The sequence below is a fragment of the Lithobates pipiens genome, unplaced genomic scaffold (genome assembly GCF_037356315.1).
Source record: "Lithobates pipiens isolate NorthernLeopardFrog02 unplaced genomic scaffold, aLitPip1_a1.2 Scaffold_1, whole genome shotgun sequence".
In the NCBI taxonomy this organism is placed as follows: Eukaryota; Metazoa; Chordata; class Amphibia; order Anura; family Ranidae; genus Lithobates; species Lithobates pipiens.
In genome coordinates this window covers 20,283,905-20,309,395 of record NW_027507685.1, presented here as the reverse complement: position 1 = coordinate 20,309,395, position 25,491 = coordinate 20,283,905, and the positions used below count along the sequence as shown (strand labels likewise).

Below are 25,491 nucleotides of genomic sequence, written 5' to 3'. Positions count from 1 at the left end.
AGTCCTCTTCCACTCCTCCATGACGACATCACAGAGCTGGTGGATGTTAGAGACTTTGCGCTCCTCCACCTTCCATTTAAGGATGCACAACAGATGCCCAATAGGGTTTAGGTCTGGACACATGCTTGGGCCAGTCCATCACCTTTACCCTCAGCTTCTTTAGCAAGGTAGTTGTCATCTTGGAGGTGTGTTTGGGGTCACTATGTTGGAATACTGCCCTGCGGCCCAGTCTCCGAGAGGAAGGGAGGGGGGGGGGATCATGCTCTGCTTCAGTATGTCACAGTACATGTTGGCAATCATGGTTCCCTTAATGAACTATAGCTCCCCAGTGGCAGCACTCATGTAGCCCCAGACCATGACACTCCCACTACCATACTTGACTGTACACAAGACATACTTGTCTTTGTACTCCTCATATGGTTGCCTCCACACAGGCTTGATACCATTTGAACCAAGTTTATCTTGGTCTCATCAGACCACAAGATACAGTTCCAGTAAAATATGTCCTTATTCTGCTTGTCTTTAGCAAACTGTTTGCTGGCATTCTTGTGTGTCATCTTTAGAAGAGGCTTCCTTCTGGGGCGACAGCCATGCAAAACAATTTGATGCAGTGTGTGGCGTATGATCTGAGCACTAACTGACTGACCCCCCACCTCTTCAACCTCTGCAGCAATGCTGGCAGCACTCATATGTCTATTTGCCAAAGACAACCTTTGGATATAACGCTAAACACGTGCACTCAACTTCTTTGGTCGATCATGGTGAGGCCTGTTCTGAGTGAAACCTGTCCTGTTAAATCGCTGTATGGATCAGGCCACGTGCTGCAGCTCACTTTAAGGGTCTTGGTAATCTTCTTATAGCCTAGGCTAGTGAAGGCGAACCTTGGCACTCCAGATGTTTTGGAACTACATTTCCCATGATGCTCATGCACCCTGCAGTGTAGTAGAGCATCATGGGAAATGTAGTTCCAAAACATCTGGGGTGCCAAGGTTCGCCATCACTGGCCTAGGCCATCTCTATGTAGAGCAACAATTCTTTGTTTCAGATCCTCAGAGAGTTCTTTGCCATGAGGTGCCATGTTGAACTTCCAGTGACCAGTATGCGAGAGTGAGAGCGATAACACCAAATTTAACACAACTTCTACCCTTTCACATCTGAGACCTTGTAACACTAAGCCCTTGTACACACGGTCGGATATTCCGATGGACAATGTCCGATAGGACCGTGTTGTCGGATAATCCGACCATGTGTGGTCTCTATCGGACTGTTTCCGTCCGAGTATCCGACGGACCAAGTTTTCCAGCTGGGCTATAAAATTTTCCGACAACATGATCCGATCGGACTTTGTCAGATTGTGTGTAGCGAATTCCGATCGGACAAAGTGCCACACATGCTCAGTTCAAATTCCTAGACCAAAGCTATTGGCTACTAGCCTGAACGTAGTCCCATCGTAACGAAATTACGTCACCATGTCCTGAACGATCGGATTTTCCGACAACTTTGTCCGACCGTGTGTATGCAACAGTTTCGGACAAAATCCAACAGATTTGGTTGTCAGAATGTCCGACAAGGGCTAATGAGTTACATGACATCGGAGAGAGAAAATGCTTAATTGGGCACAATTTGGACATTTTCACTTTGTTGCCAGTGGTTTAGACATTAATGGCTGTGTGTTGAGTTATTTTGAGGGGACAGCAAATTTACACTGTTATACAAGCTTTACACTCAATACTTTACATTGCAGCAAAGTGGCATTTCTTCAGTGTTGTCACATAAAGATATAATAAAATATTTACAAAAATGTGAGGGGCGAGATACTTTTATGAGATACTGTATATTATAAGATATATTTATCTAGCTCTCTTTTGTGGCCCCCAACGAATCCCTGAGCGCCACTCAGGATGAGCGTGGGCGTGTTCACAACTACTTGTGCACGAGTCCGCCGGGAAGCTGACAGCGTGCATCGCTAATCACAGGCACGGAGACATTTCCTGGTCCACAGTGCAGAGATCGTGAAATATCTCCGTGCCTGTGATTGGCGCCGCCAGCTTCCCGGCGGGCTCAGGCACGTGGAGTTGTGAACACGCCCGATCTAATCCCTAGTCCCGAGCGTCGCTCAGGGATTCGGTTGGGGCCACAAAAAAGATAGATATACAATCTCGAAATAACACGCCCGAGTTCATCCTAAAGCAGGTGTGTCCAAACTTTTTTCAAAGAGGGCCAGATTTGATGAAGTGAACATGCGAGAGGACCAAACAAACATTTTGCCTGATATTCTTTAAACCATTAAAATTCGGTCTAAGTGGTTTAAGAGGGAATTTTCAGGAAACAAGCTTAACATTTTAAATAAAAGAACTGTGAAGCAAAATAAGGGTCACTGCCCATCTGCAGCCTCACAAGTGCCAGGAATGCAGCACCCACCATTGCCATCAGTGGAGCCTGATTGATGCCCATCCATCTGTAGCCTCAGGGGGGGGACAGGCGGAACATTTGTTAGCTGAAAGTTGGACAACAATTGTCAAAAGGAGCGTACTAATGGTAAGATTTTAGGACAACAGTCTGTCAACAGACAATCCCCTGCCAACAATCATACCGTGTGTAGGAGGCTTTAGACTCTTCACCACACACAGTAGTGTGCAGGCAAGCTTTTTTCAAATGAGATGAATACAGTGGCGGAACTATAGGGGTCGTTGTAGTCGCACTTACAACTGGGCCCTGTCGCTGTGGGGGTGCTCTGAGACCCAGCATCTCCCCCTGCACCCCTTGCTGTCGATTTAAAATGCAGGCCGCGATCAGCAGCTTGATGGTGCCCACAGGCCTGAGGGTTTGTAGTTCTCTCTCCTACTGTATCCACTGGAGAGGGGAAGGGCCTACGACCCAGGCATGTATCAACGTCACTCTTCAGTGAGTCACTCTGCTTCTACAATGTTGCCGATACATGCCTGGGTCAGATGCCCCTCCCCTCTCCAGTGCATAATCTCAGGTAGAGAACTACAAGCCCTGGGAAAATCCCGCCATCCGTGGACATAGCGCTGCTGATCGCTGCCTCCCACCTCCCCCCAGGTGGGGGGGGGGACAGAGATGTGCTGGGGGTCCAAGGTGCACAGCGGAGACCAGCCAGGTACAGGGGAACCTCTGGAAGGAAGGGGCTCTCTGGGGACCGATGTAAGAGGGGAGGGCTCTCTGGGGCCCCCGATGTAAGAGGGGAGGGCTCTCTGGGGATCCTAATGTAAGTAGGGAGGCTCTCAGAGTATCCTGATGTTAGTTTGTTGTCTTTGAAGTACATCATGGGACACAGAGCCATTGTGATTACTATATGGGTTATAGGCCACCTTCGGCTGCGAATTGCCCCAAAAACAAAAAACTTTTCTTGTCTTTTTCATTTTTGTTTCTTGTTTAAGAAAAAAAAATAAAATGAGGCAGCGGGCTGGCTCTTGAAAAGAAAAGGAACAAAAAACGCCACTCTGGGGCCCAGGAGGTGATCAGAAGCCCCTTTATACCTGAGGGTCTGAGCTGGCTTGAACGGAGAGGAGAGTGAAAGCTTCTGCCGTTTCCAGCGTCAGAATAGTGAGTGCTCAATACAGCCTCCAGTGGTGACACATAGACATGACATGACAACATAAATACATGGAAGGAGAGATTCTTTGCAGAAAATCTCCCCTACCTTTCCGCCGCAGGGCTTTATCACAGATAAAAAGCCCAATCTTCGCACTTCACAGTAGGCTCCGAGACCTTGAAAGGAAACCTTCAGGAACAGGGGTACACTCAGGTAATCCCGCAATCCTGGACCCTGCCAGTAAACTTTTATTGGCCTTACTACCAAAAAGTACTGGATCCCAGGGCCCAGCTTAAAAGTATTCGCGAGCAAAACCTCGTGTCTTCGGATGACGAGGCCCGGGTACCATTCATTTAGTCAATTACGAAGACATCAGAACAGATCCGGTCAGGATGGCTGGCTCTCAAAGGATTACTGCCCGTGGAGCTTAGTACACACATCCTTACATGTGCCCAACACCTTAGACACTGGCGAAAAAACTGACTCCCCCCAGTAGTGGGAGGGGTTATATGGGGGAAGTTTTACGCCTTAAGGGGCGTGCCAGTGTCCAGCACCTGATAGTCCGATATAACCCACATAGTTATTACTATGGTGCTGTGTCCCTTGATGTAAGAAAATAAATGGCTAATTGGGCCTACTTTGGACATTTTCACTTAGGGGTATACCGCTGTTGCCAGCGGTTTAATGGCTGTGTGTTGAGTTATTTTGGAGGGGACAGCAAATTTACACAAGGTGTACACTTACTACTTTACATTGTAGCAAAGTATAATTTTTTTCAGTGTTGTCACATGGAAAGATATAATAAAATATTTACAAAAATGTGAGGGGTGTACTCACTTTTGTGAGATACTGTATACTGGGACTGAACAATAGCAAACATGAGAATCAGAGCTCAGAATGAAGAATATTCTATTGACCGGACCTCCTTGAATTTTAGTTTAATACCCCTGCTATAAAGTGTCACTCAAGGGGCAGTTCAGAGTCTGCTGATTGCTGGCAACAGTAAATAACATGCCCAAAATATGGTAAAATAAAAATAAAAAAAATAAATAAAAATATATTATATTATATTATATTATATTATATCTTTCAATAATGTATATTTTCATTTATGGACTTGTATGATGAAAGTTTATCTTCAATAGCAATCCTGAAAAGTAGTTAAGAATTCTTTTTTTGCCACTGGAATGGTTGTTACCAAGATATTTAAGAGTGTGTCAACATTGTATACAATCTTTCCACTAGCACCACCTAAGTGAAGCAGTTCTAAAGGCATTTCTTTAGATTAAAATATTAAATATGTTACACTTACCTGCTCTGTTGAATCGTTTTGTAGAGCGGTGTCCCCCATTGGCCCTCCCCTCTTCTCCCCCATAGCTACCCCCTCCTCAAACCTGAGCAGGGCTATTGACACACACACACACACATCATGGCTCAGCCCCACCCCCGCTCACCGGATTTAACCAAAAGCAGGAGGAGTCAATGGCTGTTACCCAAGTTTCTGTGAGAAGAGGGGAGATAAGACCTAAAGCCAGGGCAGAGTGAATGCTGACAGACTCGGGTAAGTGTTTTGGGGGGGAAGGGGGAGACAATGGGGTGTATTTTTGAACCCTTACGCAGGCAATACATTAAGGTAAAAAAACACCAAGGCTTTAAAACCACTTTAAAGGCCTCCTTCACACCTTATGTGCATAAAAAAAAAAAAAAAAAAAAAGAAATTCAAACCATAGATGCATAAAAACTGATTGAAAAAACATGCATTTGACTTGCATAGGCTTGTTCACACCATGTGCAGAGAAATGCATATTACGTACGTCTCTGCAAGGACACAAAGAAAACTGCTTTCTATGTCCTGTTCACACCATACCACACGTTGCAGATTCCTGTGCAAAAAGAAAATCTGCACATGATACAGTGTTGTGGTGTGCACAGGGCACATAAAAGAAAAACGTTTCTTTGGGCCCTTGCAGAACGCGTGCAGAAAAACTGACGCTTTTTTTAATGTAAAAAAGCTCCACACAAAGTATGAATTGTACAGATATTTAGCCCACTATAACCATAGCCAACAAAAGTGTATTCGCAGAATGATGGTCTTTAACATTAGGAGGTCATAAATCAGGCATACAGGATTAGCTAGCCCAGTTAGATGTAACCATGTATATGTATATGGTCACTGCCTAAACTGATTGAGATAAACATTCCATGCCCAGATCTGTAATAACAGTTTAGATATGCAGTACAAACGGCTAAACCAAAAAGAAATGTAGGTGCTCCTTATTTTATCTACAGTACTTCTACCTTCCTACGTGAGCAACACATGTATGGCTAATATTTGAAAAGAAATTGTGACCTGATCCAAGTCTAAGTAGAATATTGGCTTGCCCCCATCCCTAAATTAGGTAAAACATGTGAAGAGAATCGAACTGGAACTTTAAATGAGGCAAGTCAATCATTAATCAGCTGTTTCTAATGCCTAAATAAGGTCATATTGTAACATATTCCACAGAATCACAACTATATCAGTAATTTAATAATACTTATAATAATACCGTAATCACAAGATTTCCAAAGTAATATTCGTATAAAATATTTAATATAATTGACCATTGGACATGATGGTACAGACGATAAAAATACAGAAGGCAATTGATGTGGTTAATACAGCCATATATATATATAAAAAGAATCAACAAAGCAATAAATTTAAGGTTATATAAAAAAAATTAAAGCATCCATAAGATATTAACTCTACGCATTTCATGGTTTTGTACCAATCTTCAGGAGTCAGATGCATAGAAAATAAAAATAAAAAATTCTCCAGCCCATATTTATATGCATCTGACTCCTGAAGATTGGTACAAAACCATGAAACGCGTAGAGTTAATATCTTATGGATGCTTTAATTTTTTTTATATAACCTTAAATTTATTGCTTTGTTGATTCTTTTTATATATATATATGGCTGTATTAACCACATCAATGGCCTTCTGTATTTTTATCGTCTGAACCATCATGTCCAATGATCAATTATATTAAATATTTTATACGAATATTACTTTGGAAATCTTGTGATTACGGTATTATAAGTATTATTAAATTACTGATATAGTTGTGATTCTGTGGAATATGTTACAATATGACCTTATTATTTAGGCATTAGAAGCATCTGATTAATGATTGACTTGCCTCATTTAAAGTCCCAGTTCGATTCTCCTCACATGTTTTACATGTATGGCTAATATTTTAGCACATGAGCAGGGCCCTGTGAACGCTCTTGCATGGAAATGTATTGTAACTGTACAGTCTTCCTTTATTTGGTAAACAATGGTACTATATAAATCCTGTAAAATAGTACGTTAAATAGGAGACAGCTGTGCAGTCTTAGCCTGTTTTCCGACACTGACCTTGCTGTCCAGTTTCTTCATAGTGACCAGGTCTATAGATTTCAGGGAATGGCCAGTGGGGGCAATGAAGTACAGGCACGCATGAATACGAGAATCGTGGTAGTTATGAAGAACTCGCTTAATCTTCAGCTCTTCCTGCAAGTAGGCTTCATACTGGGAGTCAATGAACTCGACAAGAGACTTGTAACTAAGATAAAAATGGACAAGTGTGTGGATATTTAAAACAAAAAGATCTTTTCTAACCTAGTCACATGTATATGGTGTCCACTCTGATTGGTAGAAATCACCTTAAAGATTTACTGCACAAAGTTCACCAACTATAGACCAAACTTAACCAAAAAAAAAAGCCTTTATTAAAAAAAAAATTCTAAACTGGCCAACACATGCAAACATTTGAACTGTGATGATCCGAATTCCATATGAATCGTTCTTAGGTTTTCACTTTAATAAATAATAAAATAAAAAAATTACAATTGACAAGCCCTTGTTACATAATCTATATTAAAACTTACCTGTCTTCCTTATTAATTTGGTCCCCAAATCCTATGGAATTAACTATAGTCATTTTCAGACGTACATTACTCTCTGTGAGATCATAAGTGCAGGATTTCAGCTGAACTCCAGGCTGGGAGTGAGAACTTTGTTCCCCCTCAAAAGTTGTGTTAAACAATGTATCCATGAGGGTGGATTTTCCAAGACCGGTTTCACCTATAAGACAAAAAAATAAAAAATAAATAAACACATTAACGTTAAATTAATACCTACAGAAGCAATAAAGAACAAACTAACGGCACCACATGCAAAGGGATGATGGATAAGGCCCATGTACCATCAAATCTAGGGTGAGAACCTCTATCCCTGTCAGGGCATTAAAAATGGGTCGTTTGATGGGTATTCCGGCATGACAATGACCCAAAACACATGGCCAAGGTAACAAACAAGTGGTTCAGGAAGCACATTAAGGTCTTGGAGTAGCCTAGTCAGTCTCTAGACCTTAATCCCATAGAAAATATGTGGAGGGAGCTGAAGGTTCGAGTTACCAAATGTCAGCCTCAAAACCTTAATGACTTGGAGAGGATCTGCAAAGAGGAGTGGGACAAAATCCCTCCTGAGGTCTGCAATCCTTCTGGCCAACTACAAGAAACGCCTGACCTCTGATCGCCAACAAGGGTTGTTTTTCCCACCAAGTACGAAGTCATGTTTTGCGAAGGGGTCAAATACTTATTTCACTCATTAAAATGCAAAATCAATTTATAACTTTTTTTAAAATGTGTTTTTCTTGATTTTTTTGTTGTTTTCTGCATCTCACTGTTAAAATAAACCTACCATTAAAATTCCAGACTAATAATTTCTTTGTCAGTGGGCAAACATACAAAATCAGTAGGGGATCAAATATGGCACGTGTGTCCAGAGTGACACCTAGGAAGGTGATAGAGTGTTCCGGCCCTTCCACTCTATGCTCAGCCATGGGCATGTTGAGATTGCTGAACACCACTCTCAACCGGTCTATATCTGCCGGTGGCGTGCTCAGTTGTTCGGTGAGCAGGAAGTCAGTCATCGAGGTGGTGGATAACCGTCTGACAGTGGGCCTGGTGTGACTTTATCTGAAATAAACTGGCTCACCCCTGTCATACGACTGACCCTGGTGAAGATGCGAACTGTACATTCTTCCCCTCCCAAGTCCAACCTGGTCCCAGATGGAAACTTGAGCTAACCTCAGGGAGAAAGACAGAGAAAAGGATGAGTGGCCTGCATGCCACTGGAGATGAATGGCCAACTGGGTTCTGCTGCGTGTTTATGTGGCTGATTGTTTGCACTTGAGGAGTGTTTGGAAGTTAGTTGGTATGCGGGTTTGCACATAGGTGCGTGCTGAAGTATTTTATACTACTGGAGACGATATTGCGTGGTTGCAAGGTTGTCAGTGAGTGCCAGGTTGCTGGGACGATATTGCGTGGTTGCAGGGGTCTTGATGAGTATGGAGGTTTGTTCTTGAGACGATATTGCGTGGTTGCTAGGGGCTTAGTCTGGTTTACTAAGACAATATTGGTCGCAAGGGTCTCGACGAGTATGAGGTTGTTTTGAGATGATATTGTGTGGTTGCAAGGGTCTCAGTGAGTGTCGGGCTGCTGAGATGATATTGCATGATTGCAAGGGTCTCGATGAGTATGAGGTTGTTTTTATTTATTTTTTTCCTCTTTTATGATGATATTGCATGGTCCCAAGGGTCTCAACGAGCAAGGGGTTGCTGAGATGATATTGCTTTTTGTAAGGGTCTCAAATGAATGTCAGGCTGCCGAGACGATTTTGTATGGCTGCAAGGGTCTGAACGGGTGTCAGGTTGCTGAGACAAGATTGCGTGGTCGCAGAGGTCTAGAGTCTAGATGAGTGCGAGTTTTCTGAGACGATATTGCGTTTTGCAAGGGTCTGAAATGAATGTCAGGCTGCTGAGACAATATTGCATGACTGCTGCGGTCTCAATGGGTGTCGGGTTTGCAGCGACGATATTGCGTTTGCAAGAGTCTCAGTGAGTGTGAGGCTGCTGAGACAATATTGCGTTTGCAAGGGTCTCAAGAAGGGCGTTAGGCTGCTAAGATCTTAATGAATGTCAGGTTGCTGGGGCGAGAGACTGCGTGGTCACAAAGGTCTTGATGAGTGGGAGGTTGCTCGAGACGGTATTGCGTGGTTGCAAGGGTCTTGAGGAGTGTGAGGCTGTTGAGACGGTGTTGTGTTTGCAAGGATCTCAACAAGGGTGTCAGGCTGCTGAGACGATGTTGTGTGGTTGCAAGGGTCGAGATTGCATGGTGGCAAAGGGGTTTGTTTTTGTTTCTTTTTTTGACGAGTGAGGGGTAGCGAGACGATATTGCATTTTGCAAGGGTCTCAACTAGAGTGGCAGGCTGTTGAGACATTTTGCATGGCTGCATGGGTCTTAATGAATGAGAATTGGGTTACTAAGAAAAGGATAGAAACACCCGCTTTGTTTGGCGGCTTACTGTACTCTTAAGCGAGCATTATAAGGGATAAGGAAAACATCCGTTTGATTCGTTGAGGGAACTAATGAACAATATGAGAGACAACGAATGGTAACGAATTGATAGGACAAAGACTGTGGTAACCAATCTTACTTGCGACAGTGGGCCATGCGAGCGAGTTTGCGGCCGACTGTGGCTGGAGTGCAACATATCGGGAAGGTGCGGCGCGATGCCGTACACGGGGCAAAACAACAAAGTTTGGTGTAGAAAATAGAACAGGAGAAGTGCGTACGAATGATTCACAAGTTCCACTGTGAAAACCCAACACATGGTACAGGCAACACCGCGAGTGGCCACGAATTTTGACATGACAAAACACAGCAACGAATCCTACCTGCAACATTGACCGTGCGACTTGGTTTGCATTGGACTGGAGCGGGTGTGCAATACATCTGAAGAGTGTGGTGTGGTGCCGTGCATGACACAGAAAATAACTTTTGTATGGTAAATAAATGAGAGAAGAACCATGTACAAACGATTCGTAAGTTGCTGCGAGAACTAAAAAACACATGGCATGGGGAATGGCAACGGTAGAAAGTATGGAATGTACCTGATACGAATTGGTTGTAAAATGTATGAAATGAATCCGCTACAAATCGGTTGCAGAGTGTATGCCACCCTTTACTCTGAAACCTATGTCAAGTGATATTGGACAACGACCGACAGCAGCTCAAATTTACAAATGAATCGTATAGGTTTGGCAAAAGGAACTTACGAATGTTCTAAGCTGACAACAACTCGGAGGCAGGTTTTTTACAAAAGGGATGCAGGATAGGAAGCATAACGAATCGCAAGATTGCACATGATACGAAAAGGTTTGAACACTACCTGCGACAGTGAGCAGGAACCGCCGCCGAAGACTATAAATGGAGAAGCCGCAATGCACTTGCGATCAAATGCACAGACTCACGAACATGAGGTGAGAATCTGTCCAGTGACTTGTAGTATCGCGCACTGGAACCGACAAAGAGCATGGGCTAGTGGGCTGCTTAAATACCCTCCAGACGCCTGCCATAAATTTAGGCCACTATACTGGATAGAGATATAATTTATTTTATATATAATTAAATAAAAAACAAACAAACACACAAACAAACACACAAACAAACACACAAACAAACACACAAACAAACACACAAACAAACACACAAACAAACACACAAACAAACACACAAACAAACACACAAACACACACACAAACAAACACACAAACACACACTTTGCTTAAACTTTATACTGTAAGGGTTTTGTTAGCATGCATATATTTAGCTGATTTACTGGCAGAGTTGAGTATTTTCACTCACTCAGTAAATTGTGTGAATATTCACTTTAAATTATCCACTCATGTGAAAAGCAAATTCCCTTTTACTTATTTAATCTGCACAATTACAGTAAACAGAAATTCGCTTTTCAACTGGCTGCATAATTTGAATTGAATATTCACACAATTTATTGAGTGAAGGTTGTCACTTCCTTTGGTAAATCAGCTTCACTTTACAGAAGAGAACCCTCAGAGATGCAGCATTTCTACAAATCTAGAAAGGGAAACAGCATTTCTTAAGAGTAGAGTAAAGTAATAGATTTAACACATACAGCTGTGCTCATAAGTTTACATACCCTGGCAGAATTTATGATTTCTTAGCCATTTTTCAGAGAATATGAACGATAACACAAAAAATAAATAAATAAAAAAAAATTCTTTCACTCATGGTTAGCGTGTGCGTGTGTGTGTGTGTGTGTGTGTGCCGAACCATGGTCAGGTAGACCAACTCAAATTGCAGCCACAACTGCCTGTAAAATTGTTTGGGATTCAAAGAAAAACCAACAAATAACTTCAGGCGAAATATAGGACCCTCTGAAAACATGTGGTGTTTCAAGATGCACAATAAGGAGGCACTTGAAGAAAGATGGGCTGCATGATCGAGTCGCCACAAGAAAGCCATAACTATGCAAATGCCACAAAGTATATCGCTTACAATACGCCAAACACCAGAGACAAGCCTCAAACCTTCTGGCACAAAGTCATATGGAGTGATAAGACCAAAATTTAGCTTCTTGGCCACAACCACAAATGCTACATTTGGAGAGGTGTCAACAAGGCCTACGATGAAAGATACACCATTCCTACTGTGAAACATGGAGGTGGATCGCTGATGTTTTGGGGATGTGTGAGCTACTAGGGCACAGGAAATTTGGTCAAAATTGTTGGCAAGATGAATGCAGTATGTTATCAAAAAAATACTGAAGGATAATTTGCATTCATCAGCCAGGAAGCTGCGCATTGGAAGTACTTGGACATTCCAACATGACAATGATCCAAAACACAAGGCCAAGTTGACTTGTCATTGGCTACAGCAGAATAAAGTGAAGGTTCTGGAGTGGCCATCTCAGTCTCCTGACCTCAATATCATTGAGCCACTCTGGGGAGATCTCAAAACGTGCAGTTCATGCAAGACAGCCCAAGAATTTACAGGAACTGGAGGCTTTTTGTCAAGAGGAAGGTGCAGCTTTACCATCTGAGAAGATTAAGAGCCTCATCCACAAATACCACAAAAGTCTTCAAGCTGTCATTGATGTTAAAGGGGGCAATACACTGTATTAAGTGCTGGGGTATGTACATTATTTTTTTTTTTTTTTCAATCGGGGTCATTTGGGTAGTTTCCGTTATCACTATGATTTATAAAGAGTAAACATAGTTGATTGATAATAAATGGTTTCAGACAAACACTAACCATGAGTGAAAGAAAGTTTTGGTGTTATAATTCATATTCTCCAAAAAATAGCCAAGAAACCATAAATTCGCCCAGGGTATGTAAACCTACGAGCACAACTGTATGTAAAACAGGTTAAGGACAGTCTGCAAATTAACAATCTCCAAGGTTCTGAAATAACATAACTATATTTAGACAGTTTTTGTTCCCCAAAGTATTTTATGCACTAGCAAAATGGAACGCTCACAGCAAAAGCAGTTCAGCTTTGTGGAAGATAGAGAGATTTTTATATTATGTGTGTGTGTGTGTGTGTGTGTGTGTGTGTGTGTGTGTGTGTGTGTGTGTGTGTGTGTGTGTGTGTGTGTGTGTGTGTGTGTGTGTGTGTGTATGTATATCTCTTTCAGAAACTTTTCTGAATAATTTAATATGGTTTTAAAACGTGCTTAAAATAATAAAATAAAATAAAAAAGCTACAACAAAAATCTGACATAGTAGACCTATAATTAACAGAAAGCCACTACTAACCATTCACAAGAATACATTTTCTTTCAATGTTGTCTCTAGGAAACGGTCAGACCATTAATGCTGTTTACAACAGATTGTATTGGGGTCAAGCTTTCTATGGTTTTTCATTTTTACCCTATTCAACTAAAATCTAATCACATTCATGTGGTACACACAATTATTTGTACTAAAAATTTTCATTGTCAGATTTATTTGAGCATTTCGAATATATAGATTAAGCACACCACATAGCCAAACTGCTTTAGCAATAAGTTTGTATTAGGCATATACATACTCACTGTTAGAAACCTGATGGGGCCCCCCAACCCTGCCCACTTGCCTTGAAAAAAAAAAAAAGAAAATGGTGCAATAGCTTCAAGTGATTTTTACCTTTCTCTAGGCTGTTATAAATTTGATCAGAGTAGGATCTGAACACGCCTGCGCTAATTTCTGCTAGAAAATGAGAATGCTGCGGCTGACTTTAAAGCCTAGTACACACGGGGGGAATGTCGAGTGACATCGGTCGGTTCAATAAAAATTGACATTTGGCCCATGTGTATGGCAGCCGGTCTGACAGTTTGAAAGAGCATGCTGGAAAACCAGCAGCCGACTGGCCACCCCCCCTGTCAGAACAGAATACCACAGCAGGGGAGATTGTTGTACTAACATTGGATTGTTAGTACAGCAGCTCCCACTTGAGCTGTCAGTTTTTTTCAACCAACCTGCTAGGTTGAAAAAAAAAAAAAAAAAAAAAAAAAAAAAAAAACAATGGTTGCTCGCTCTGCTGACCTCACTGTGCAGGAGGATGTCAGGCCCGTGTCCACTCACTGTGCAGAGCAGGAGATGGACAGAGCTCCGCTCTCCTGGGGAAATCAGGTGAAAACAGACTGCCTGTCTGTTTCAATCTGGTCAGATCCAATTTGATCCACAGACGGATGGAAAATAGGACCACCATTTGTCTGGATTTTGCAGACAGGATCGGATCAGATAGCAGCGGATGCCAGCAGACTTGTCACCGCTAATATCCACTGCTCCACTGAGGAAAGTCTGAGGTCTGATCAGGTCCACTTGAAAAACTGACATGCAGGCGGACCTAATTATTAAGCTTAGGTAAAAGATTCTTTAAGGGGGAAGTGGTAAAAATGCAACTCAGCTGTGCATTTTTTTTTTAGTGCCCCCCTTCCCTCCAAACAAGTGTAAGGTAGCATCTCATGCTTATGATCATAATTAGGATGATCACAGCACAGCAGGTCCTCTATTTGTCTCCTGCAGTGTCACTTGTTTGCTGGGTGCCGACTTTGTTATGGCTATTTTACACACTTTACAGCTAGTTAGCAACACCCAGCAACCTAGTGACACTTTAGGAGAGCAATAGGGGACGTGCTGTGCTGTGATCATCATAATGATGATCATAGGCACACAGTGGGGAGTATGGGGTCTGTACCTTCATTCCACAGTAATCTGTATGACTGGGTGCAGTGCATGCTGCCGCTTGCCTGAAGCTGTGCACCGTCCACCACCCGCTGCTGGATTAGGTCTCCTGTGCCCTCTCAGCTGCCTGCCCATCTCTCATAAGTCTCTCCCACAGTACGCAGCACTTACTGAGGGAGTTGTGTACAAATGACCCACTCCGCCACGTACAAGCAATGGGCAGCCGCAACTAGTGCGGGTTATATGCCTGTGCCCCGAAAATTGAAAAAAAGTCCTTCCCCTGCTCTCATTTCCTGGTCTGCTCTGTTGATCTGATGTGGCATAGGAAAATGTAATTACACCCTGGAAAGCAAGTAGGAGCAGGGGTGTGCTTAAGTGGGGCCAGAAATTAACTTTAAAGCTTCTCGGGCCCCCTTTGTTGAGCTGATGGGCCGAGCACAAGGCTGGTTGTACTGCCTCATCAGCGGCCCTGCATACATACAATTATACAACAGGCAGTGGTGCATTTAGGTTTTGTGCTGCCCTAGGCCTGACTAAACTCGCACACCCCCTAATTTAAATATGACACACTCCTTCTTGTCAAGGCCACACCCATTCCTTTTTAAGACCCGCCCTGTCATCTTCATGGGAGCAAGACAGAGGGACGCAGCAGGAGGACAGAGAGGGATGCCGTGCAGTGCCATCTTAAGAGCATTTTAGGCCCCTGGGCAATACAGTGCACAGGGGCCCGGTCTACACAATCACACATGAGAATAAAAATGCAAATTATCAATAAGGCTATATTTATTGGTACTTCCAACAAAATCAGTGTTTAAACATTAACACAAGGTTTGGACAATATAAATACAAGCTTGAAAAGCAAGAATTTCAAAAACAAGAAAATAAGAAAATTGAAATGAGACAGTATGAAAGCACTAATTATGTGTAAGCGGGAGATATTTGTAATCTAGCGGTGCTGGGGACTTCTGGTCACCCTAGGCTAGTGGCCAGCAGGACCCACAGGTTAGTGGCCAGATCCCAGCAGGACCCACAAGCTGCGGACCTGTGAGTCCTGCTGGCCAGTAGGCAGATCCCAGCAGGATTCACAGGCCATGGGTAAGGTAAATGAGGTGTATGGGGGGCAGATTGATGGGATTATTGATCCTGTGGGGGGTGTCAGGGTCTCTCACCTCAGCTTGCTCGGCAGCTCAGAAGCAACAGGACAGGTCCTCTCCTTCCTTCTCCACGGCTTCCACCAGTCCTGGGGGGTGGGCGATAATGTTACTCCTGGCCCGGGGTCACATCTACTCCACAGTACTGTTACTGTACCACCAGCCAGCAGTGGCGCCCCCAGGTCAGCCATGTCACGTGCTGTTTTTACACAGTGTCCAGCTGAGCAGAGGCACTGAGACAGGCAAAATATCCTGGATTCCGACAACGGCAAGGGGAGTTGTAGCACGCGGTAGGCTAGCTGCGCTGCTCTCCTCAGACTGACTCCAACCCCCCAGGAGCAGGGAGCTTGAGCACGTAGCCGCCGCGGACTACAACTCCATAAACAGCGGCGGCCGTCACATGACAGACTGCCACTCAATAATGAGTCATTCAGTGATCAGCGGGCGGACACTTGGACAGCCGCGGTGCCGGCCATTGTTTTGGTTATAACAAAAACAGTACAGCACTTAATTTGGGGGGGCACAGATTAAAATTGTAGGGGGGGTTGTGGCCCCATCAGGCCCCACGCTGGTGACGCCATTGCACAGCACTGGCACAATGTGGCAGCGAACTTTGTGACATCTGAATGATGCTTGGCTGGTGGGGCCCCCCAGGCAAGTGGGGCTCCCAGGTAACTGCCCAGCGTGCCCATGCGAAAAGACGACCCTGACGCCTTGGGAGGAAGACAGAGAGGGACGCCATGGGAGGAGGGCAGAGGGGGGACTTGTAGTGGTCAATAAGGTCTAGAGGATAGCAGGTTAGGCACTTCCTAATGGCTCAGTCCCTAGGATAAATAATGGATAATGGCCAACAGGCCCTCTTACCAGACCCAGCAAAACCACAACAGTGATTCCTTCGACTGGACGTTCATTTACTCTGGGTTGCCCAGGCCGACTCTAGTCAGTAGTGTAGCATGTCTGTACCCTGGCAGTGGCTCGGTCTTTCTACTCCTTTGGTGCTGCGGGTACAGCGTGGCTCCCTCTCTGGCTTTCCCCTACACAGTTAAAACCACCCCACTAGCAGCCGAACAGCGCCGCTAAAACGATCGTAAAGCGTCGCTAAAAATAGTGCCGCTTTACCGCCGGTGCCCCCCAAGGCTCGTTGTAAAAGGGCTCTTAAAGGACCAATAAGAAGGTGCAGGAGGTGTCACTCACACACACACACACACACACTATGAGAGGTTTGCACAAAACTTTAGCTGCCTTTATCTCTGGATAAAAACGCTGCTTAGTCATTATTCTCTATTTTCTGGCTGAATTGCCCAAGTTTGTGAACAATCGCACATGGGTCCAGTATATGTGCCTTCATTTGTTTGGGGTCAAGATGCTTTTCTTCATGCCTGATAAGAAAGCAATATTTCTAAAAGGCATATGGTGCTTTTGGCAGGCAGATTTTAGACATTTTTAAATAACACCTCTCTGCTTTGAAATTTTCATGCAGGCAGTGAAAAAAAATAAATAAAAATTATATATATATATATATATATATATATATATATATATATATATATATATATATATATATATATATATATATATATATATATATATATATATAAATAAAACAAAAAAAAATAAAAAAATAAAAAAAATCACATTTGCATCCCTGATGACAAATCAGTGATGACATTTGATTGGATCATTCATGCACCAGCAATGGATACATTATTGCATAAGTCATAATCATTTTTCTATACCATTCTTATGTGCTGGACTTGCACTAAAATGGTCCCAGCTTTCTCAAATAAAGCACTGCAGTGTTGAATTGATCTTGAATTTGACTTGTTACAAAGCACTGTGTAGCTGGCTGTAAACAAGGCATACACACAATACTGTATTCATCCATGTCCGGCCATTGAATGGGCTCATTTTCAGAAGTCTTGCTCCTCTGGTGCTATTCATACACAATCTTTTGGATCGTTGCCTCTCCTAACAAAGTCAGCATGTCTGCAAATACTCACCCACACAGAGGATATTGAAACAAAAGCCATGATTGATTGATTTGTTAACCAGCTGGTCCGGCAGGCTGTCAAATCCCACATGTCCAGAAAGAGGAAGAGTACGGCACCCTTCACCCTGAAATAACAATAGAAAACCACATATTAAGTCCGACCTCTTGCAATATTTACTTTTCTATTGTATACAATCTGTATTCAGTAAGAAGAAAGGTATTGTGCAGGGGGCCACACAGCAGCTAATCATAATTTACCAGTCATGGATTTTGTTGCTAGGGGTTACTACAGTCTTCATATCACTAATCATTGTGCTACCTTACTAAATAGCTCCATTAATGTGTAACCATGAGCAGTATTAAAATGCGTGATACTCTGCCAAATACCTGATCGTAATATAAATAAGAGCTCATTCCCCAGATAATAACAGCAGGATTCTATAATAAACCGGATGTTCATTATTCAGCTCTGGAAAAGCTACACAGAGGTGCTCTACGCTGCTGTGCATGTAAATCAGGTGTTCATTGTATGCGTTACATCAGGCGGAACAGATATGGGCTAAGGAGCAGAAGCCACTAGTAAGCTGCTGAACCAATGACCAGATAAAACAGACTTCTCAGCGAAAAACACACAGAACATGAAGTACAGAATGGGGGAAAATGCAACGGAATATGCTGCAAGTTAGGGAGAGTGTCTGAATGACATGCAGTATGTCCCGGGTTCACATTGATGTGGTGCTGGATTTGCAGCGATTCCAGTGAGTTTCCTGCACTGCATCACAATCTCACTACGTTCATGTGAACCACTGCGGGTGTCAAGGTTAGGTCAACACGCCAAAAAAAAGTTTGCAAAATGCAGTGCAATTAGCTAAATAGGATCCCATGGGAGTGAAGACCCATGTCATCAGATTTCAGCAAGACGGAAAATAAAAATAAAAAAATAAATAAAAAACAACACAATTTTTTTTAAAAAAAACTCCACCTTTTTCATATGGGTGGGGTGCAATTTGAGCCATACAAAATAAACGGGTTCAAACTGCACGTTTTATTTTAAACAGGAATACGGTGAGATTCCTGTCCGAATCACATTTGATTCCCCGCACCAGTGTAAACCAGCAATTAAAAAAAAAAAAAAAACTGAACCCAGCATTGCAAGAATGCTAGCCACTTCCCCCAGCCCATTGCATATGACGGTTTGGATAAACAGGTCATCTTGCTTAAAGCAGTAGTCAACTCTTTTTTCTTTTTTTTTTATGCCCCCCCCCCCCCAGGAGGTTAATGCCGTAATGTGCACTGTATATTGGCACATCATGACAGATTTACCTGTCAAACTGAGCACTCCAGCGCTGTGCTGTCACCACACCTGAAGGTCCTGGGAGCTTCCATCTCCATCGGTCTACTTTCTTGGTTTGCACTCTCCAGGCAGTTGAATGGTCAGGCCACAATAATGTCACTTCATGCAGATCGGATGATTTAAATGCAGACTGAGCTGCGCACCTGTGGCTCAGATTACATTAGAGGCCAGGAAAATAATGACAGAAGAGACCTGAGTCTCTTCTGTTATAATAAAAAATAAAAAAACCCTACCTGTCAGTGTCTTTTAAAGAATTTACTTGAAGTACAGCCAAAGCTCATTTAGCTGTACTTCTCCTGTGGATCACAGGAGTGCAGTCGGTTCTGCATTGACTCATTTTTAGCAGACAGCGGGTTGAAGCTGGCTGAAGTCACAGACAATCCAGGCTCAGACAAGATTGCGACAATGAAGTCGGGATCCACCCACATGCCTGGACCGGCGCCTGACTCAGGCCCTCAGCAAGCCTGAGTCGGCCGCTCCTGCGCCCTCCACAGCCAAGTGCTCCAGTGAGCGTGGGGGGGCAGAGCAGAGAACTTTATGCTCGGGGAGCTTCGAGAACCGAGTGATCAGCAGTGTTCGATTGCTCAGTTAGAGCCGGCGGGGACAGATGCAGCATCGGACCCATCCTGCATCCATCTAGGCAAGAATGATTCAGGGAAAAAAAAAAAACACAACACACCATATTTACATTTTAATGGTTCTTTAAGGCTAAATGCCAGCCTTATCCTCAGTCTTGCACATTGTACAGGTAACTCTCCTGTACTGAATTTGCTTGACTTGACTACACTCTGAGCTTCTCATAGTGTGCATTAGAAGTTACAGCAAGTCAGATAGAGCCCACCTAACCGTATGGCTGGAAAACATCCAGCATCATCTAGTGCTTCCCCCCCCCAAATTTACTGTCCCTAGCCCACCCCTTTCATTCTGGGTTTGGAGGGGGGGCATTTGCGACCTTTTCTACCTATTGAGCAGCACTGGGTGCCTGAACAACCAACCACCAGTTGTGCTGCAGTGAAAGGGGAGCATGTGGACAGGACATGAGGGAGGTAGGAGCTCAGCCTGCATCTACCCCTTTACTCTCCAGTCATAAGCCTCCTTCCAGTGGCGGCTGGTGCTCACAATTTTGGGGGGGGGGGCGCAAACAAATGGAAAAATTCTGCAAAAAAAATAAAAATCATCAATTGCAGAGCCACTGTGTCCATCTAATGCTACCATTGTGCTATCAAACTCCGCCAATGTGACTCCCCACCCGCTTGCCCGGCATTTACCCTGTCTCGGTGGGTCTCCTCCCGTCCTCTCCTCCTGATAGGCGTCCAATCACAGAACCTGTCGTTTCAGCCAATCAGGTGCTCAGGTAATAGACCCAAGCACCTGATTGGCGGTTCAGTGTTAGGAAAACGAATATTCATTCACTTTTCTAACACACCTGGATGGACTGTGAGCGCCAAGCATGGCGCTCACAGTTTACCTATTTTGGAGCCTATGGCTAAAATCAGGCGCTTCAAAAAACACCCCCCACCGCTGTAATTCAGGTGCCCAAAAAGGGGCCGGCGCCTGAATACGGGGTGGCAGCGGCGGCCCTGGATAGGATTTAAGCAATGCATGAATCTATCCATTGGTCATAGAGAGAGTGACGCACGTGCGCCCTTATGGACCACTGCCTCCTACCCTGCTAGAGAAGGCAGCTTAGGACGATGATGACAAGTAAACAGTGTGTGTGTGTGTGTGTGTGTGTGTGTGTGTGTGTGTGTGTGTGTGTGTGTGTGTGTGTGTGTGTGTGTGTGTGTGTGTGTGTGTGTGTGTGTGTGTGTGTGTGTGTTTTAAAATTTGACAAAAAGCACATTTTACTCACCAAGCTACACAACTCTCTAAACCCCAAAACGTTTATACAAGACTAGAGAGACAAGCCATTTGGCTTCATAACTTGGAAATGGCCATAGAATTTTGCCATGGTAATGATGGAAGTGTGTAATACAAAATATTTATACTTGGGAGCGGTAGGGATCACACATCCGCTATAAAATGTACAAACACTGCCACTTAGGTAAGCCATGCAGCACACTGTTAATATTAAATGATAAACATTTGCTTTAAAGTCCATGCCAACAGGCAAAGCATGGTACATTAGGGAGCGGTGTTAGTAAATCAAGTCTGACAGGTTTACAAAATATTAAAAAACATGCAGTGTATTAAAATCATTTGCAAATGTATCCGGTTGAAAAAACAGTTTACTACTTCGGTTTACATTTAGGCCCCTTGCTCATAGGGAGTCCAGCTCCCGTGTGTAGCCCTGGCATTGTAGAGCACATGGGGGCACAGGTGTAATGTCCATCGCCAATATCTGCAGCCTGTCAAAGCCGATAGTTGTACTATGGGGTACTTGCATTTAAGTCCTCTACTTATGCCTTCAGTCTTGCTATAAAGCACAAAATACTAGCTCAATAGCTTTCATGCTGAATCCAGAGGCTTCAGTGTCAATTCACAAATTCAGATGTATGCAGGTTAGGAGTTCCAATTTATTTCTTACTGTCTTGATTGGTTTGGTTTATTGCAAAAAATAAAAATAAATAAAAATAAAATCAGCAATGGCAGCCCTGTTTTAATCTCAGCAAACTTTCCTTTAAATCTGTCAAAAGTCCTCCAGAAGAAAGAAAGAATAAATTAGAGCTGCAACTAACAATTAATTTGTCTGTCGACTAATCTATTGATAATTTTTTCGATTAGTCAACGACTATCCGATTATTTTTTTTTCCTTTTTATTTTTTAATGAATCTAGTGTTTTTTTTTTTGATTAGCTAATTAATCCTTTGGATAACCTTGAGAGTATTGTATTGCAGGGCAGTGTATTGCAGGGCAGTGTATTGCATTGCAGAGTATTGCATTGCAGAGTATTGCATTGCAGAGTATAGTATTGCAGAGTATTGCATTGGCTGGCAGAGTATAGTATTGCGGAGTATTGCATTGGCAGGCAGAGGATTGGCGGGCAGAGTATTGGCGGGCAGAGTATTGGCGGGCAGAGTATTGGCGGGCAGAGGATTGCATTGGCTGGCAGAGTATTGGCGGGCAGAGTATTGCATTGGCTGGCAGAGTATTGGCGGGCAGAGTATTGCATTGGCTGGCAGAGTATTGGCGGGCAGAGTATCGGGCTGGCAGAGTATTGGCAGGGTATGGAGGGATGGCTGCTTCCATCCGACGTCTCCACTGCACAGATCAGTACAGAGAGGGGAGATAGAAACCGGCGTCATGACATGACGCCGGTTTGTTTACAAGTGATCGCTCCATCGGAGCGATCACATTGTAAACGCCTGGGTGTAGAAAGATGGCCGCCGCTTCGGAGCTAGGCCGAAGCCACGGCCTCTGCTAAGGCCGAGACCGCGGAGCGCTCCGCGGATCGCGGCATGTGCTCACGGATCGGTGACAATCCGTTGCACCCCTAGGGACGGCGGCACGGAGGGGGGAGAAGAGAGGGGGACGGCGGCACAGAGGGCAGCGGTAGATGCTAAGCACTGCCCCCACTGTGACGCATCGACGCCCTGCACGCAAGTCGACGTATTTTCTTAGTCGACGTAGTCGATTACATCGACGCATCGTGGCAGCTCTAGAATAAATAAATACATTTAAAGAAAAGAAAAAGAAAAAGAAAAATAAAAAATAAAAAATAAAAGGAACGGAAAGGAAACTGTACTAGAAGGCTAAAAATAGCGTACCCTGTGTTTTTATCACAAGTAATAATGTATTGTATACTGTACATATATGCACACAGGAGAGGAAGAGATGCACTCCATCCCTAGAAACTATTCCAAAATGGCAGCTGTACATCTACAGTACCAGACACTCCAACATGACTTTCAAGACCAGCAACATCCCCCAGATAAGAAATCAGTTACTTTCTGCTCTACATCAGGAAATGTGGTTAAGAAACCATTTCACCGCACCTCACATCCGTTCTAGACTGCTGAAACTACGACATTAACATAGGTAATCATTAAAGTAAATGTGGAGAGGATTAAAATATAACAAGTTAAACTCCTCTCTCCACACCTTGTATTCCTTCTTGTCCAGCACTGATTGTGGGCAGTCCTGAACATTGCACATGCGATGACTAAGAGCCTTTCAGGGCAGTAGTACTTAGGTCTAGGCTCACAAGAACTAGGCTCAATGATGCTGGGCACCATTTCACCTGGAAGGCAGCACAATCTGGTGGAGGAGAGGACTTTATGGTGGGGACAGCACAAAACTGAAGGTGAGTATTGAAGTTAAAGAGGAAGTAAACTCTCCCACTCTGATGCTTCTTTTCATTTAGTCCATTATAATAAGTCATTATCAGACTATAGCCACTGTAATCCAGCCCAAATTGCATATTACTTACTGTTTAAAGAAACTTTAAAAAAACTTGTTTCCAGGAGTTAGGCAGAGCCATCTTAACTATTGTTTTCCGAGTCCACAGTGGAGTGTATTTCCGCCCTTACATTGAGCACCTCTTGTACTGTTAACCAAGCCTCGTTCTCAATCCAATGTTTCTATGGCAACCCTGCTTCCCTGTTCATAGCTTACTTGTTTATTTCATAGTATTTACTTGTGCCAATGTCTAATGGCCATCACTGCAGTCTTATCAGCTGAAGCCGATAAGTCTGACAAAGGGAAACAAGTTTAGACTGTCTGTGAGGTCACATGGTGTGTAGGAGGAAGCTCTGAGTGATTAGCAGAGTTCAGTGCTGTGCCGTAGGAAGTCCTGATAACAGATAGATAACACAGAGAGTGTGCCTTAAATCAGGGGAGATCTGAGCATGCTCAGTGACTTCATTCTACAGAACAACAAGGATTACAACAATACTAAGTAAGGAGATATCTACAAGCAGTGTTCATTAGGGTTTTTTATGCCGATTTACATGGGACAAAGTTGTGGGGGAGGGTTTACAACCACTTTAAAGCAGACCTATAATTAAAGTCTAAAATTACAAAGATCAGTTAGCACAAGTGAAAGTGAAGGCACCCTCCATTCACATAGCTCTTCGACTTCTGATCACTGTATTACAGTGGCAGCTTCATCAGTAGGACAGGTCTAGGCACAGGCCAAGCTGGCCAATGACAGTGCTTTTGGATAGATGACAAAATGGTCCTAGGAAAACGAGCAGCTGAAAGTAAAGGTTTTATTATTTACAGCTGACCTGCCATGCACTGGGGTTGATTTACTAAAATTGGAGAGTGCAAATTCTGGTGCAGTTCAGCATAGAAACCGCTTTTTTTTGTCAAAGCTTAACTTGTTCACATGTTGTAAAGCGCTATGCAAACTGTTGGCGCTTTTAAATCCTGAATAATAATAAAAATAAATAATAAAAACTGAAGAAGCTGAAGTTAGAAATGGTTTCCCTTCCATCCACAGCTGCACCAGATTTTGCACTCACCAGTTTTAGTAAATCAACCCCATTGTTTAAGGCTGGATTCACACCTATGCAGTTTTAGTGCTTTTAGTGCAGATTTGCACTATAGTACATTCACCATGGTTTCCTATGGAACAAGTTCTGTAGTGCAAATCTGCAAAATGCAAAAAGCACTAAAACTGCATAGGTGTGAATCCAGCCTAATGGATAAGGTTACCAGAGTCTAGGTTCGCTACTTTTATTCAATACAGGTTTATTTTAAGCCTTTGCTATCAAGCAAGGGCCAGTCTGCAAACTTTGACCTATATAATTTCACATTCTACAAAGTACTTCTGCTACTTGCTGCATGTTCAGCTACAGAAATTCACTGGCCACTTTGCTGATGACAATCAAATATAAAATGCTCAGTTTCATACAAGCAATGTATTCTTTTTTAACAAAAATATGATCAAATGATGGAAACCAGCCATTTACATTGACCCATGTAATGGAAAGCAAAACAAAACATCGGGGTTGATTTACTAAAAGCAAATAGACTAGGCGCTTTGCACGCGCAGTTGCGCTTTGCAAATGCACTCGCTCTTGAGCTTAGTAAATTAGGTAAAGCTTCACTTTGCAAAGAATAGCCAATTACATGCAAGGAAAAGAAAAGGAAAAAAACAGCGGCATTTTTGCTTGCACATAATTGGATGATGGAAATCAGCAGAGCTCCCCATCATTTACCAAGCTCTGGAGCAACTGCATTTTTAAAGTGCACAGTCTTTTTTCTTTTAATAAATCAACCCCAGCAAGTACAGGAGCTATGGTTACCTAGATTTTAATGCTTCTTGTCTAGGGTTTAATGCCAACCAAATACATACTCTGTGTGCAGTGAGGATGTTCTTCTTGCACTTGTATGGGATTCCTTCAACCCTTTCAGGCACGGTTTGGGCTAAACTACATATAGAATGGAGGAAGTTACAACCAACAGCCAGAGGTC

The 25,491-nt window shown here is 43.3% G+C and overlaps 1 protein-coding gene across 6 annotated transcripts in view; it reads right to left on the bottom strand.

Annotated features, from left to right (window-relative positions):
• SEPTIN6 (septin 6) overlaps positions 1-25,491 on the bottom strand; it is a 91,863-nt gene that overhangs the window by 46,687 nt on the left and 19,685 nt on the right. For 5 of the 6 annotated variants that reach the window (XM_077482924.1, XM_077483105.1, XM_077482663.1 and 2 more), the window contains exons 2-4: positions 17,788-17,902; positions 7,473-7,668; positions 6,961-7,147 (exon numbers count right to left, since the gene is read on the bottom strand). In XM_077482924.1, coding sequence (XP_077339050.1) covers positions 6,961-7,147; positions 7,473-7,668; positions 17,788-17,902 — 498 coding nt within the window. Of the gene's footprint in view, positions 1-6,960; positions 7,148-7,472; positions 7,669-17,787; positions 17,903-18,164; positions 18,207-25,491 lie in introns of those variants that run through there. The other variant, XM_077482749.1, reaches the window with a different exon arrangement.